The 13,768-nt window shown below is 54.8% G+C and overlaps 4 protein-coding genes across 4 annotated transcripts; 3 read left to right on the top strand and 1 right to left on the bottom strand.

Moving 5' to 3' along the window:
- Positions 1-49: 49 nt before the first annotated feature.
- PG985_001025 (Autophagy-related protein 13) lies at positions 50-3,133 on the top strand (the record flags this gene model as incomplete). Its single annotated transcript, XM_066820794.1, has 3 exons — positions 50-397; positions 504-599; positions 656-3,133. Coding segments are annotated over 3 exons (2,922 nt in total), but the record flags the coding sequence as incomplete, so codon positions are not given.
- A 1,359-nt stretch (positions 3,134-4,492) lies between these two features.
- PG985_001024 (ESCRT-0 subunit protein hse1) lies at positions 4,493-6,866 on the top strand (the record flags this gene model as incomplete). Its single annotated transcript, XM_066820793.1, is given in 6 exon segments — positions 4,493-4,535; positions 4,629-5,300; positions 5,317-5,612; positions 5,668-5,968; positions 6,024-6,556; positions 6,579-6,866. The coding sequence occupies 6 exon segments, from the start codon at positions 4,493-4,495 to the stop codon at positions 6,864-6,866; spliced, it is 2,133 nt and encodes a 710-aa protein (XP_066691672.1).
- A 992-nt stretch (positions 6,867-7,858) lies between these two features.
- PG985_001023 (SNF2 family domain-containing protein) lies at positions 7,859-10,969 on the top strand (the record flags this gene model as incomplete). The annotated part of the gene is made up of 1 exon (XM_066820792.1): positions 7,859-10,969. One exon carries the CDS (start codon positions 7,859-7,861, stop codon positions 10,967-10,969), a length of 3,111 nt encoding a protein of 1,036 aa, XP_066691671.1.
- A 502-nt stretch (positions 10,970-11,471) lies between these two features.
- On the bottom strand, positions 11,472-13,504 carry PG985_001022 (Ran-specific GTPase-activating 30; the record flags this gene model as incomplete). Its single annotated transcript, XM_066820791.1, has 3 exons — positions 11,472-13,184; positions 13,250-13,318; positions 13,394-13,504. 3 exons carry the CDS (start codon positions 13,502-13,504, stop codon positions 11,472-11,474), a joined length of 1,893 nt encoding a protein of 630 aa, XP_066691670.1.
- Between the last annotated feature and the right edge of the window lie 264 nt (positions 13,505-13,768).

Below are 13,768 nucleotides of genomic sequence, written 5' to 3'. Positions count from 1 at the left end.
TATCGAATCAAGCCCGCCTTCGCCCACAACTAGATCGCCTCCCGACAGACCAGTTGGCCTGCCCTATATCAATACGGCAAAGATTGCCTTGTCTGTCCCCGACTCAGCTGCCTTCAGTGCACAGCACACGATCCTCAAGCTCCAGCAAACCGGCGACGACCACGCTTTCACGGAGGAACGGCGCTTCGGGTTGCCTCCGCCCAGCAGCTTCCCAAGATGCATCAAACACCGCGACAACCGCCGCAACCTGCCTCCGCGGCAGGTTCCTCTGCCAAACCTCCTGCGAGAACCAATACCCCAAGAGATGGCCACGCACGAACGACATCTGGCGTGTCAGGCCAGACTACAGCATTACCGCCGGGTAGTAACGATGACAGAAGCCAAGATGCCGGTCCGAGTAAGGAGTCCGTTAAAAAGCTAGATCAGATAGTCCAGGTGAGCAAGCACGTATCTGTTTGACAATAGCAGACTTCGCTGACGAAGCCTCCCACTCCCCCCTCCAGAATTGCTTCATGAAGGCCGGTACCCTCGTCCTGCAAAATCGCCTGAGGCTTACCCCAGTCACCTTGCAAACTGGGGAAAAGAGAATGAGTAGATGGGTAAGTCTCTGTTCTATCTTGTTCTTGTGACAATTGGAACTAATTGTTGGCCCAAGTTCCAAACGGACACCGATGACTTTGAAGAGTTCCGTGACGAGTTTCGGATATATAAGCAATGCAGTGGCTTCGACAACCGACCGCCGCCCCTGTTCATAGAGATATACCTCGATACCTCGCGCTTAAAGAACGGACAGAGCCTGGTGGTTGTAGATGAGGACGGCAAGCGCCACGACGTCGCCGAAGCTATGAACTCCTGGGACTCTGGTGGCAGTAGTTCAGGTCGTCAAGACAAACACACAAACACTCGTATCATATTGGAAAGATGGCGTGCGGAGCTGAAAGGCACGACTCCTAATCTACCTGGTGACTTTGGCCCTTTGTTAGCCACCATCTACAAGAAGGCCATAGTATTGTTCCGTTCGATCTTTACGACTGTGGGGGTCTACCCAGCCTCAAAGCTCGCCAGAGGCACGAAAATAAAGGGGTCGCACCCCGCGCTTCAATTGAGGGCTCGGGTATCAACTAATGAGACCACATCATCGGGGTTTGATGCCTTAAGATCACCTCTTACCGAGCGACCCAGTGGGGATATCACGACCGACTACATGTTTGGTAGTCTCGATTTGCCTGTGGGCCGCTTTTACGTTTCAGTGTCATACAGGAACAACTGCAGCTTCCAAGTAGCGGAGACGGAATCGCTTCTCAGCTCCCGCATCTCTCTCGCTATCTCGGACGATCTGTTCAAGCCATCTTTCCCGCATCGCGGCGTCAGCCGCCGCGATTACTCTACCGATATTGGCTCATTACCCTCTCACCGGCATGCCTTGGATGTCACCGATAATCAGCAGAGATATGGGAGCCTCTCTACTTTCCATGGAGAAGGGCCCCCAGGCACCAGTCCTATCACAGCTCTACGATCAATCAAGGCACCTGGCTCCGACACAACATCTCCGCCCGACTCCAGGCCGGCGAGCGTGGAAGTTCCCGCCCATTCCCGTCCTATCCGACCGTCGATAACGGGCTCCACTGCGGCTGCAAGAAGACCAAGTGTGTCTTTCCAGCCGTTCAAGCATGGCTCATTATCAGGCTCGCCGGTACCTCGGCTACATGATCATGATACATCAGCCTCACCGCACTCTATAGGCAGAGGGTCGCTTGTGGGTAATCCTCTGACCCAGCCGAGAAATCGGTCATCGCTCACAGCTGGGATGCCTGCCTCCCTACGAGGGGGTCCCCCTCCCGCGACCGAGACGCCACCAGTCGCCAGTTCACCGCGCCCCTCTGCTACAAATCGCTTCAGTAGCAGCTTCAGTCACCGTCGCAACCGGGCCTCCTATGGGGGTACAAGTCGGGCCGGCGATGACGACCAAGTCAGCAGCGGGAAGCAATCTGCGTCTTCGTCATTGGCCCAACCAGGCTCCGGCCTATTGAACGAGGCAGGCGGCGGCGGTAGCTCGGGCTCGTTCCAGACAGATGACGACAATATCCAGGAGTTTCTCAAAATGATCGACAGCAAAAAGACGTTACAGAGCTTTGAGCCCTCCAAGAAGGGCGAGACGTCAACTAAGAGGACCAATGCGCAACTGTCGCGGTTCCACCTTATGCGCGAATCCAATAATGCGTTGACCGAGTCCATGAATTCGTCGGTGCAGCTCCAGCGGTCTTCAAGCTCCTCTAGTAGACAACTTGCCAACGTCCCCGGCATGTCGGCTTCATCATCGCCTGGAAAGCCACTCTCGCCCCATACGCCCCACACCCCGGCAGTTCCGTCACGTCTGAGCGAAGGCTTCAGCGCTGATCACAGCATACCTGCCAGAGAAGCTTTGCATGGCCAGAGTGAAGGGGCGGGGCTGGTATCAAGGATCCCAGCAAGTGTCCCCAGTACGATAGAGGAAACCAGAGGAGCCATTGATATACCCTTGTCGCCACGGGCGTATCCTCATATACGACGGTCCAGCTCGGTCGCGCAACAGAACCGGGCTCTTGTCGACGATGAGGAAGCAGAAGCCCATCGAAGCACCAGCTTGGGCGCGGTTGACGGGGAAGCACCTAGCATTAGTGCGTTGCTAAGTCAACAGACAGCTGCTAATGATGGGGCGGCCGAGTCCCCTATACTCGAGGTGCCTGCAAACATGGCAACGGTAGAGTCGTCAGACATGCTCCCGAGAGGGTCTTCTTCTGTGGAGCGCGAGAGTAGGCCTCCGGCTGGACTTTTCGCTGGGATGTCAAGTTCGCCGCAGCGAGGGCGGTTCAGCTTCGGGACTGGGCGAGGCCACAGTACGCCGCACTCTGGAAACAGCAGCCTCACTGGACCGAGCAACAGATATGGACGAGGTTATGCACGCGGTGGTGCGTCAGGCGCAGGAGCAATAGGGGTTCCCTCGGACGAGATGGAAGAAGAGCCATTGCTGTTCGACATGTCAGAATTAGGACAGAACATGAACAGGCGTAGCCTTGAGGAGAGTCGTGGCGGTGCTGGTTTAGGATCTAATGACCGAGGCGGATACGAGTCGTCGCGCGGTCGACGTTGGTAGGGACGACGCGATAAGGCGTCTGACGAACCTTTTGACTTGGAGGATAGCTGCCTGATATCATAGGATGAGAAGGTCTGGACACGACGGTACTTGGTTGATGTCTTCCAGAAGATGAGGACATCTGAGATGTGCAGCTGAGTTCAAGGCAGAATCCGGAACTGGTCACCGGTCGGCGCTCCAGATCAGCTTGACTTTTCTTTCTTTGTTTCACAACCGGCTTCATAACCGGATATTGGCCGGCGTGCAGTAGAGTCATGGGGGGGCGAGGCTGCATTGGTTTTGCTTCACTGGCAGGGAATTTGGACAGCCATTGAAACCAGTCTCAGGCTCCAAATGTGCTTGAAGGGAGAGAGGATGCTCGGCCGTAAATACCATCCGACATAGCTTGGGAGCAGACGCGAGTTCTACGGGTTATATAGACATAAAAATATATAGACTAATGGACGTGGGCGATGCTCTGCACATGAGAAACATGACGAACGAATAAAAAGGACGATTTATTGCACCGGCTCTCTTTCAACCGAGACTGCTACGCCACGAAAGAATCTATCGTCAAGGTAGGCTATCCCAGAATTGTTTGCCTCGAGAGCGTATACGCATTACGTTTCTCACTTGCGCGTTCGCCGTTACTTACCTAGTACATAGGTGTGTGTTATTGGAAATTAGGTAACCTAGTTGCCTAGGTATGTATGTACTTATAGGTGAGTAGATAAGTAAGCCCCTCTCAATTGGGAGCAGTTGCACACACACACACACAGCGCAATATCTTGGACGGGTTGATGCAAAGTATATATTGCTATACTCCCGTATACCATACGAATGTGTATACTACGTGTGCCTCTGAATTGTAATCAGAAGCTTCTCTAGATCAATCCAGGTCATTTGCAGGCGGCTTCTCTACATCATGGAGACCAGGACCAGGATCAAGCGGGGCTGGTGCCCGCTAGCTGGCTGGAGCTCTTGGAGGAGACAGAGACCACATGGACACAGCCCGCAGCGCGTGAGCCAGAGCACTGGGCAATGCGCCTTTAGGTGGTGGGACTTGCCGGGTTAGGCTACAGCCAGCTCAACCACAGCCATCATTGGGTTATCTTACATAGTAAGTACCTACCTTAGCTACATACATCATTGCCCGTAAGTACCTAACATACCTACCTACAGAGCCAACCTTCGTTTCGAGAACTCTCTTTTTGCAACTGAACCACCACCTCATCTCCAACACCCTCTCGTTCTGATACTGCCGCGCCCGAAATCGACACGAGATCGCGACATCCCATAGATACTATCCCTTGGCACCCACATAATCATCATACGAGACGGCTCCCTCGCACCAGCCCATCAGCTCGGCCAAACGCCAACATGTTCCGAGCAGCAGCTCCATCCCCGTATGACGAGGCTATTGGTACGTCATCATCGCCCCCCCCCCCCAAATCGACCAGCCTAACTACAGTCACTCCAACGCGACACTTCAGCTAATCCCGCTGCTCTTGAATAGCAAAGGCGACCGACGAGAATCTGACTTCCGAGGACTGGGGCGCCATCATCGAAGTATGCGACAAGGTCACGACCGATCCCAATGGCCCCAAGGAAGCCGTCCAGAGCATTATTAAGCGCCTCGCCCACCGCAATGCCAACGTCCAGCTGTATACCCTCGAGCTGGGCAATGCCTTGTCCCAGAACTGCGGCAAGCCTATGCACCGCGAACTAGCATCTCGCGCCTTTACCGACGCTCTCTTGAAGCTGGCCAATGATCGCAATACACATCAGCAGGTCAAGGCCAAGATCCTCGAGAGGATGAAGGACTGGAGCGATATGTTTAGCAAGGACGCCGATTTGGGAATCATGTACGACGCCTATTTCCGCTTGAAGCAGAATAACCCAACATTGCAGCCGCCCTCGGCGCCCCAGAAGAACCGATTGACCGACGTCGATCGCCAGAAGGAGGAGGAGGAGTTGCAAATGGCCCTGCAGCTGTCTCTACAGGAAGAAGAGCGCAAGAAAAAGGTGCCCGAGAGCAGTGCTTCTGCTGCCCCCGGGGCCCAGCTCTGCCGGCGCCGCCGACGCAGCCGCCACAACCACCACCACCAATTCAGCGGGTCCTTCTGGCGCTCCGCAAGACCAATCTCAACCTGCACCTTCACATCCAACGGGGACTACTGCCGCTACGGTATCCCGTGTTAGAGCTCTGTATGACTTTGTGCCGAGCGAGCCAGGCGAGTTGGAGTTCAAGAAAGGGGACGTTATCGCCGTGCTCGAGTCTGTCTTCAAGGACTGGTGGCGTGGTTCTCTAAAGGGCAACACGGGCATTTTCCCCCTGAACTACGTGGAAAAGCTCACGGATCCAACCCCCGATGAGTTACATCGTGAGGCCCAAATGGAGGCAGAGGTCTTCGCCGAAATCAAGAATGTTGAGAAGCTGCTCACCCTACTGAGCACTTCCAACACTGCGCCTCGGGAGGAGGACAACGAGGAAATTTCGGTAAGTTCTCGTTTCGAGGGTTGCAATCGGGTCATGTCCACTAACCAGCATCTAGAAACTCTACCACCAGACGCTTGCCATCCGGCCCAAGCTGATCAAGCTAATCGAGAAGTATTCTCAGAAGAAGGATGATTTCACTCAGCTGAATGAGAAGTTCATCAAGGCACGAAGAGACTATGAAGCTCTGTTGGAGTCTTCCATGTCACATCCGCCTGGTCCAACTTACCATCAATATGCACACCGTCCCTCCATTCCGGGGCAGGGGTATCCGGGTGGCGGTCCCGGTTATGCCCCCCAAGGGGCTCAGGCCCCGCCACAACAAGATCCCCAACGCTATTACACGCCGGGCCCTCAAGGTGAGTAGAAAGAATATATCGAATTCCCCGTGCGTACTGTGTTGACATGATCCAGAACAGCCCCATTTCCAGGCTTCATCGCCAGCTCCTAACTTCCAACGGCCCACGCCGGGTCCAGCTCCCTTCTATTTGCAAGGAGCCGAGGTCCCCTCGCAGGGCGGACCACCTCCTAGCCAGCAGCAGTACCCACAGAGCGGCCCTCAAGGGAATCAGCAGCAGTATCCGCCTAGAGACCAGCAGCAACCTTCGCGCGTAGCTGCTGGCAAACAGCCGGTAAACATCAATACATCGTCTCCTCCGCCCCAGCCCTACTCGGCATACTCTTCACAGCCTCCGGCGCAAGGCGGCCAACGCCCCCAAAGCACATACGGCAACCCCCAGGAGCTCGCAACGTCGGTGTACGACTCCCCTGTTGCACCGCATCGCCAGGGCTCAGGCGACCTTTACTCGGCATCGGTCTATTCGACAGAAGACCCTTATGCAAGCAGGCAGTCCCACCGCGCCATCTGCGCCTCCGCCGCTGGCGCCTGGTGGCCCGCATCAAGGCGTACCTACGCCTCTGGCAGTTGGCGGTGCGCCTTCGGCGCCGTCAGCACCTTCGCAGCCGCAGTATTCCGCATACAACCCCCACCAGCAGCAGCCAACGGACTTCGATGCATCGGCTCCATCTGCTCCATCTGCCCCGACTAACGCTCCCCCGCCCTTGCCCACAAATGCTGCCCCTCCTATCCCTGCCCCTCTGGCTGTTGGTCGGCCACCAAATCAGGATGCTAGGCAAGGTCTGCCTAGCCAGATGAGTCCCCCTCCAGGGCAGGCACAGTACAAGGCGTACGCACCTCCGGGGTCCAACAATGAACCCAGTGCTCCGCAAGACTTTTACAGACAGAGTGCTTACTAGGCGGTAACATCGGAGGAGGGGTCTTGGGGTATGGTCTCATCGCAGCAAGCACGTGTATATACCCCGGCAACGACAATTGGGCTTTTTGCATGGTGACAACAGCTGTCAATACGATTTTTTTCTTAATTGATTTACTGCAAGCGTTATTCATTAGGTCCGGTGTACATTGTAGCAATCAAATTCTTACATCACGGCGCTTTCGTGAATGCCGAGTTAAGTCGGCACAATTGTCTCACACGAGTCCTAAATGTTAGGGATATCATATTATTAGTAGTACTCCTCTACTCGAAACATTCCTCCAGGCAAATGAATGTGGCGTCCAGTAAGATCAGATGAGGTAGGTCGTGTGATCTTGTGGTGGAATTGCGTACTCGTATGCTGCAAACCCCAAGCAAACCGGCCCAACAGGAAGGACTGCTGAGGGCTTTGCTTGCTTGCCCACTAGCCTCTTTTGGGGCCGGGGTGTTGGCCAGGCAATGAGGTCATCCCAAAACACTTAATTGTCTAAACAGCCCACCAAGAACAACAGGCACTCTACACAAATCAAACATCGATACGTGGACGCGACGCGAATCAGGCGATGTTTTGTAATAGCATCGCTCTACACGTCGCCCTCGCTCTCCGCAGGGCCTTTTGACAACGCATTGCATAGTCTAAGACATTTGTGGCCTGGTCGAGATTCCACTGGCTCTTTCTTCTTTTTTTGCCTGCCCACCCCGCTCCCACTTCTGCCTTGTCGACAAGTAGATGGTTTATCACCGATCTTGACTGACTCTGAAACAACAAAACCGGCCACCGATTTCGACCCCCAACGCATCTGCACACTCTCTTCGCCCAAGTAGCCTGGATTTGTCAAACTGGAGCGCGAGAAGAGCCCCAGCAAGGGCTTCAGGGAGAGCCTGAAGGAGGGGTTGAAAGAAACATTCAAGGAGGGGCTGAGAGAACTGCTACACCAACGATCCCCGACCCCAAACCCACTGCCAGCCGACAACATGGTCAAGGAACACGCTCCTCCCAATGTGCCTCTACGGCCTTCGAGTCACCATGGCGAAGCCAGCACCTCGTCACGCCCGTCCAGCCAAGAGAATGACATAGCCAACATTGTCACCAAGACCAACGGCTTCGGACAACTCAACAAAACCACCAACCATAGCGCCGCACCTACGAGCTCTGGCATAAAGCCTGCAGTCAAACCAAGCGCATATGGCAAGAACCTCGAAGACAAATACGCCAACCTGTTTATCCAACCCAAAAATCGACCAGAACATCACCGCCCGCACCGCATTAATGGCCCGTTGCAGGCTACCGCTAAGGGTCGGAAGCAGGCCCCACAGCCAATGTTTACGTCTGTCCCCGGCCCTGAAGGATCGGCCAGCAACCCCATTGCGGTCTCCGACAGGGGCCCGATGTCGATATACAGCCAGCCTGGAATCTATTCAGAATACGTGGATCCCAAGAAGGCTGCCGCAGACTTGAAGGCTCTGATCGAAGGATCGGTCGAGGATGACGAAGACAAAGTGCCCGACGATGGCGTTGACCGATCCCAGGTCGATGGCCTGAAGGTCAGACTTCTTCCACATCAGGTGGAGGGTGTTGAGTGGATGAAGGGCCGTGAACTGGGCCCTGTGAAGAAAGGCAAGGTTCCCAAGGGCGGTATCCTCGCTGATGATATGGGGTTGGGCAAGACACTGCAATCCATCTCACTGATTCTGTCCAACCCGAAGCCAGACGACGCAGCCAAGCTCGTTGGGGTTGATAAGACGACTCTTGTTGTGGCGCCGCTTGCTCTGATCCGACAATGGGAGGCCGAGCTGAATGACAAAGTCACCGACTCTCACAGACTGAAGGTCCTCGTACACCATGGGCCTCAACGTACGAAGCGGTTTGAAGACCTGCGTCGCTACGATGTTGTCATCACCACCTACCAAATCCTTGTGTCTGAACACGGCCACTCGAGCAATTCGCTCAAGGCTGGCTGTTTTGGCTTGCATTGGTACCGTGTCATCCTAGATGAAGCCCACACCATCAAAAACCGCAACGCCAAGTCCACGAAAGCATGCTATGAGCTGCGCAGTGTATATCGGTGGTGCCTCAGCGGAACCCCCATGCAGAACAATCTGGATGAACTGCAAAGTTTGGTCAAGTTCCTTCGTATCAGACCCTACGATGATATCCGAGAATGGAAAGAACACATCGAGCAGCCCATGAAGAACGGCAAAGGAGAAGTGGCCATTCGCCGGCTGCATAGTATTCTCCGATGCTTCATGAAGCGCCGTACAAAGGAGATTCTCAAGCAGCCCGGAGCACTGGATACCGGCGAGAAGAAGACGGGAGAGAATGGGACCGGCGAGAAATCGGCCACTTCGGGCTTCAAGATCACAGAACGGAAAGTCACAAAGGTGGAGGCCAAATTCTCTCCGGCGGAGAGGCGCTTCTATGATCGACTTGAAGCGCGCACCGACAAGAGCCTCGAAAGCATGATGAAGGCTCAGGGCAAAGTCAATTATGCCAACGCCTTGGTTCTGCTCCTGCGATTACGCCAAGTCTGCAACCACCCTAAGTTAGTGGAGGGCAAGCTTGAGAAAGACAAGGATGCATTGAACACGGATGCCAAGGTGAAGAAGGACGATGGCGATGTGGACGATCTAGCAGATCTTCTTGGCGGCATGGCTGTCGAGGCCAAATACTGCGATATATGCGGTTGGGAACTTGGTAGGGACAACCGTGTCAGCGGCAAAGACCAATGCAAATCCTGTTTTGAGGACCTCGAATACTTCAACAAGCACGAAGAGGACGCCTCCATGGTAGGCCCAGAGAAGAGAAAGAAGAAATCCAAGTCAAAGGCAAAAAAGGCAAGTAAAGGGGGCGCGAAGGCCGAAGCAACGAAGAAGCCTCAGCGCATGCAACGGAATCGTCGCGCCATCGTTGATAGCGATGACGAGGAGGCCGACGGCAGCTGGATAGTCTCTGGGGATGAGCAAGGCTCGTTAAGACTTGGTAAAGCTGGCGGTACAGACGACGAAAATGCGGAAGGCGAAGGAGAGACGATCAACTCGGCGGACTCGGACGATGAGTCGGAAGATGATGGCAGCCAGTTGAATAGCTTCATTGTCGAAGACGATAGTTTGAAACCCGGGCAGTCACAGCAAGATCTTGCCGGGTCGGATTCGGAAGACGAACTGCCGTCTCTCGCCGAGATCCATCGGTCCCGAGCCGGTGCCAAGAAGGCGAAAGCAGCCGTCGCACCAGCCACGGATTCTGACGAGTCCCAGGAGGGCGAGGCAGACTCGGAGTCGGGGACTGATTCGGAAGACGGGGTTTCTGCATCAGACCTGGACTCCGATTCCGATGATGAGCAATCCTACAAAGTCTTCCGCAACAAGGAGAAGACACCGACTGTGCTTGCATCCGCCAAGATCCGACAGCTCCTGTCCATTCTACACAGTGAGATTGCCGACCACAAGTTCATCGTCTTCAGCCAGTTCACCTCGATGCTTGACATTGTTGAGCGATTCTTCCGCAAGGACGGCATTCGGTACGTTCGGTACGACGGCTCGATGAAGAACGATGCGCGTGAGGCGGCGCTCGACTCCCTCCGCAACGATCCCCGGACGCGGGTCTTGCTGTGCTCATTGCGTTGTGGCGCCCTTGGCCTGAACTTGACAGCCGCCTCGCGCGTGGTTATCCTTGAGCCGTTCTGGAACCCGTTCGTGGAGGAGCAGGCCATTGATCGGGTGCATCGTCTCACCCAGAAAGTAGATGTCATCGTCTACAAGATCACCGTCGAGAATACGGTCGAGGAGCGCATTCTGGAGCTGCAGGACAAGAAGCGGCTTCTTGCCGAACAAGCAATCGAAGGCGGCATGCGCAAGGGCGCCCTCAAGCTGGGCGTCAGCGAGATGATGGAGCTCTTCCGCCCTGGCGGCGGCATTGGCGGTGGCGGTGGCCGGGGGCAGCGAGCGACGACGCCCTATGATGACGCAGGCAGTCGCGTCTCGGAGGATGCGAGTATCATCAGTAGCAGTCGGAGTGATATCATGGCGAGGCAGAAGCCTAATAAGTCGAGAGCCCAGGAGAACGCGGTCTATGGACGACGGTGGTAGGACTTGTATTGGCCTGGGCTCTTAGACGAGTTGGTTGGCACGCGGAGTTGGGTGGTCGGATGGGTATATCAGGGTTTCGCATACGCTTGATGAAAAGAGTAAAGGTTACGCTTGGGACGAATTTTACGACAAGGATGGGACGGGCGGCCCATCCATTACTGGACTATAGAAACGGTTGACATTTAGGTAGGCTGTCAGGGCCGTGAGAGTTGTAGACTTGTTCTCTAGTAGTCATACGAGGGGAAAAAGAAAAAAGACTTTGCTTTTACTTGGTCATGTAATTTGGTGCTCATTATCTGTAGTCTCGTGATATTAGTTCTAAGTTGTGTGCATACATGCTTGTGATTCTATCGTGGTGCGGTAGCAAAACCTATCTACCCCTTTCCAAAGAACACCTGTAGGGTTCCCATAGAAAAAAAAAGAAAAACATGCGCCAGCGCCAGCAAGTTCCTTTTTCTCCAACGACTTCTCTCGTGACGGGGATAGTAGTAGGTGTTTTACGTTACACACCTTCCCCTTCACCAACTGGCGCGTCTGTGTACGGGTCGAACCCCATCTTCCTCGCCGCCTCGGCCCGGGCGGCCCATCGCTCTTTACCATGGAGACCGCTCTCCGAAGCCGACTCGTCGAGATAGAACTTGAGGACGTGGTCCGGAATTGCCAGGTGCGTCGTCTGCTCGAACTCCTGAAGACTGGCGAGCCGCAGCAACATCTCCAGCAGCGACAGCGAGGTCCGGATGGCTCCGAAGGGAGACCGTTCCATGGCCGTGGGACTCAGCTGATTCTGATGAGGTGTAGTAGGGGCCGCGGGCTCGGTGGAGTCGAATGGCGGCGGTGGCGGCGGATGCCCGTGATAGTGGGCTAGCGACTGCTGCGATGATGACACAGCCGGTCCAGCCTGGGACTGTTGCGAGTGGGATGAGTTCGGCCGAGATGTCATCGGGACCGAAGATGGGGAGGCAATACTCATACGATGAAGCTGGTTGATCAGGTTGCCGTCAATCGGGGTGTGAGACGTCCGCTGGTAAGGCTGATGCCCGGCTGCCTCTTGCGTGGATGATTCATCGTCAGCTGTTGATGAGTCATCTTCGTCCAACTCGAAGACCTCGAGCGCCATCCATTCCGGATCCAAATTCGGAGGAATTGTCCACTGTGTTTTGGCTGCGCCTTCGAGTTTGGATCTTGTCGTAGGCTGGATTACTGTGCTTTCGTCTTCTGGCCATTCTTTGACTTGGCTCTCCTCTCGGATTTGGCGATCTATAACGTCCTGCGGGTCAAGTTCCTCCTCGGAATCAGGAGCTACGTCCTCTGGCCCTTCTTCAATGGAGCCTAAAACCGCTCCTTCGGCGCTCGTTGGGCTAGTTTCCGTTTGTGGGGTTGTCTGTTGGACATCCCTCTTCAGCAGGAGAACAGGATTGCTGGATACTCCATCATCGTTAGTAATGTTGAGTATCCTCCCTACGTCTGCGTAGAACATCTTCGATATTTGGCCAACGGGGATCATCTCCTTTATACCCGCTAGGCGAACGCCATCATACAATGTGGGCTCTATGTTGCCATTCTCCAATGTGTGGACACGCCCATCATCCAGATCTTCCACAATCTGGAGCTGGTAGGAGTATGCGTAACCAGGGGTCACCTCGTCTGCAAACTGCCGACGGGGAGGTGATCGGTAAAGTCGCACGCGGGCTTTGTGAATGACCTCCTGCCATGTGGGTTTGCGCTGGCCTTCTTCGATGCCATATGGCTCGCCTTCTTGCGGGGAGGCATGGCCGCGGAAGAGCATGTATAAAGATAGCATAAAGTCCGGGCCTATCTGCATGGACCGGCCCGGGTTAAGAACGTACTGGGTATCGCCCACATTGAGAAGCATGCTCGCTTGGAGCAGCCGGGCAGGACTGAAAGCGGACTGCTGCGTCTGGATCCCACCAATGGCTGAGACCCATAGGTTGATGAGGGGAATAGCATCGTCGATGCTAACTATCACATACTTCATCTGACTGAGGATGGCGACCATGTCGGCATGGAGTTGCTTCGCCGACGGGGCGTGGCCTGTTTGCGCCGTCTCCTCCTCGAAGATGGCGGCCTCCTCGAGCTTCTTGGCCAGAGCATCGATATCCTCGCGGAGCTCCCTGGACGTCTGGACCACGGCCTCCAGGGCGGCGTTACCCCGCGTATAGCGAAACTCTATGGATTCTAGGATTGGCGATACAAGCTGCGAGGGTGAGGGTCAATACGAGGTAGTTCGTGTGCAGCACCAAAGGAGACGTTGTGGCCTACCTCTATCTTCCTGGCCAAGCGGCGATGCAGCATGGCCAGTTCGACTTTGAGAGGATCATCTTGGACTGACTTTGGTAAAAAAATTAGCCCATGTGCTAAGGTTGGTCGTGGGTTAAGGCAGGAGTGCCAGACGAATATGCTTACCTTCAAAAGCCTGGAGCCCTGTTGGATGATGAATGTCGAGGACAATGCAAGGCATGACCGGATGGCATAGCTGGTGGCATGGTGTGAGAGTTTGGTAAGGAATGCATCCATACTTTGAAGGACGGTTTGTTGAACTAGTAGTTCTCAGTACTTAAACCATGTCGTTTTGGGTGGATGTGGATGATGGCTGTGAATCTACAAGTATGTCACGACTCGGACTGGAGCGTGTCAACTGGCGAGGATGGAGAAAGATCAAATCAAAATAGATGAATAAAAACAACTTCGATCTTGACTAGGACAATCACAAAGGGCCCATAGTATCGCGGTGAAAGTCATGGCCTTGCGCTGCCCTCGTCCCTGGTGCTGTTGCTGTTG

Source organism: Apiospora marii (genome assembly GCF_038362585.1).
Source record: "Apiospora marii strain CBS 49790 chromosome Unknown utg000001l_segment0_segment0, whole genome shotgun sequence".
In the NCBI taxonomy this organism is placed as follows: domain Eukaryota; kingdom Fungi; phylum Ascomycota; class Sordariomycetes; order Amphisphaeriales; family Apiosporaceae; genus Apiospora; species Apiospora marii.
Note: the sequence above shows the minus strand (reverse complement) of the source record. Positions and strands in the feature narration are given on the sequence as shown.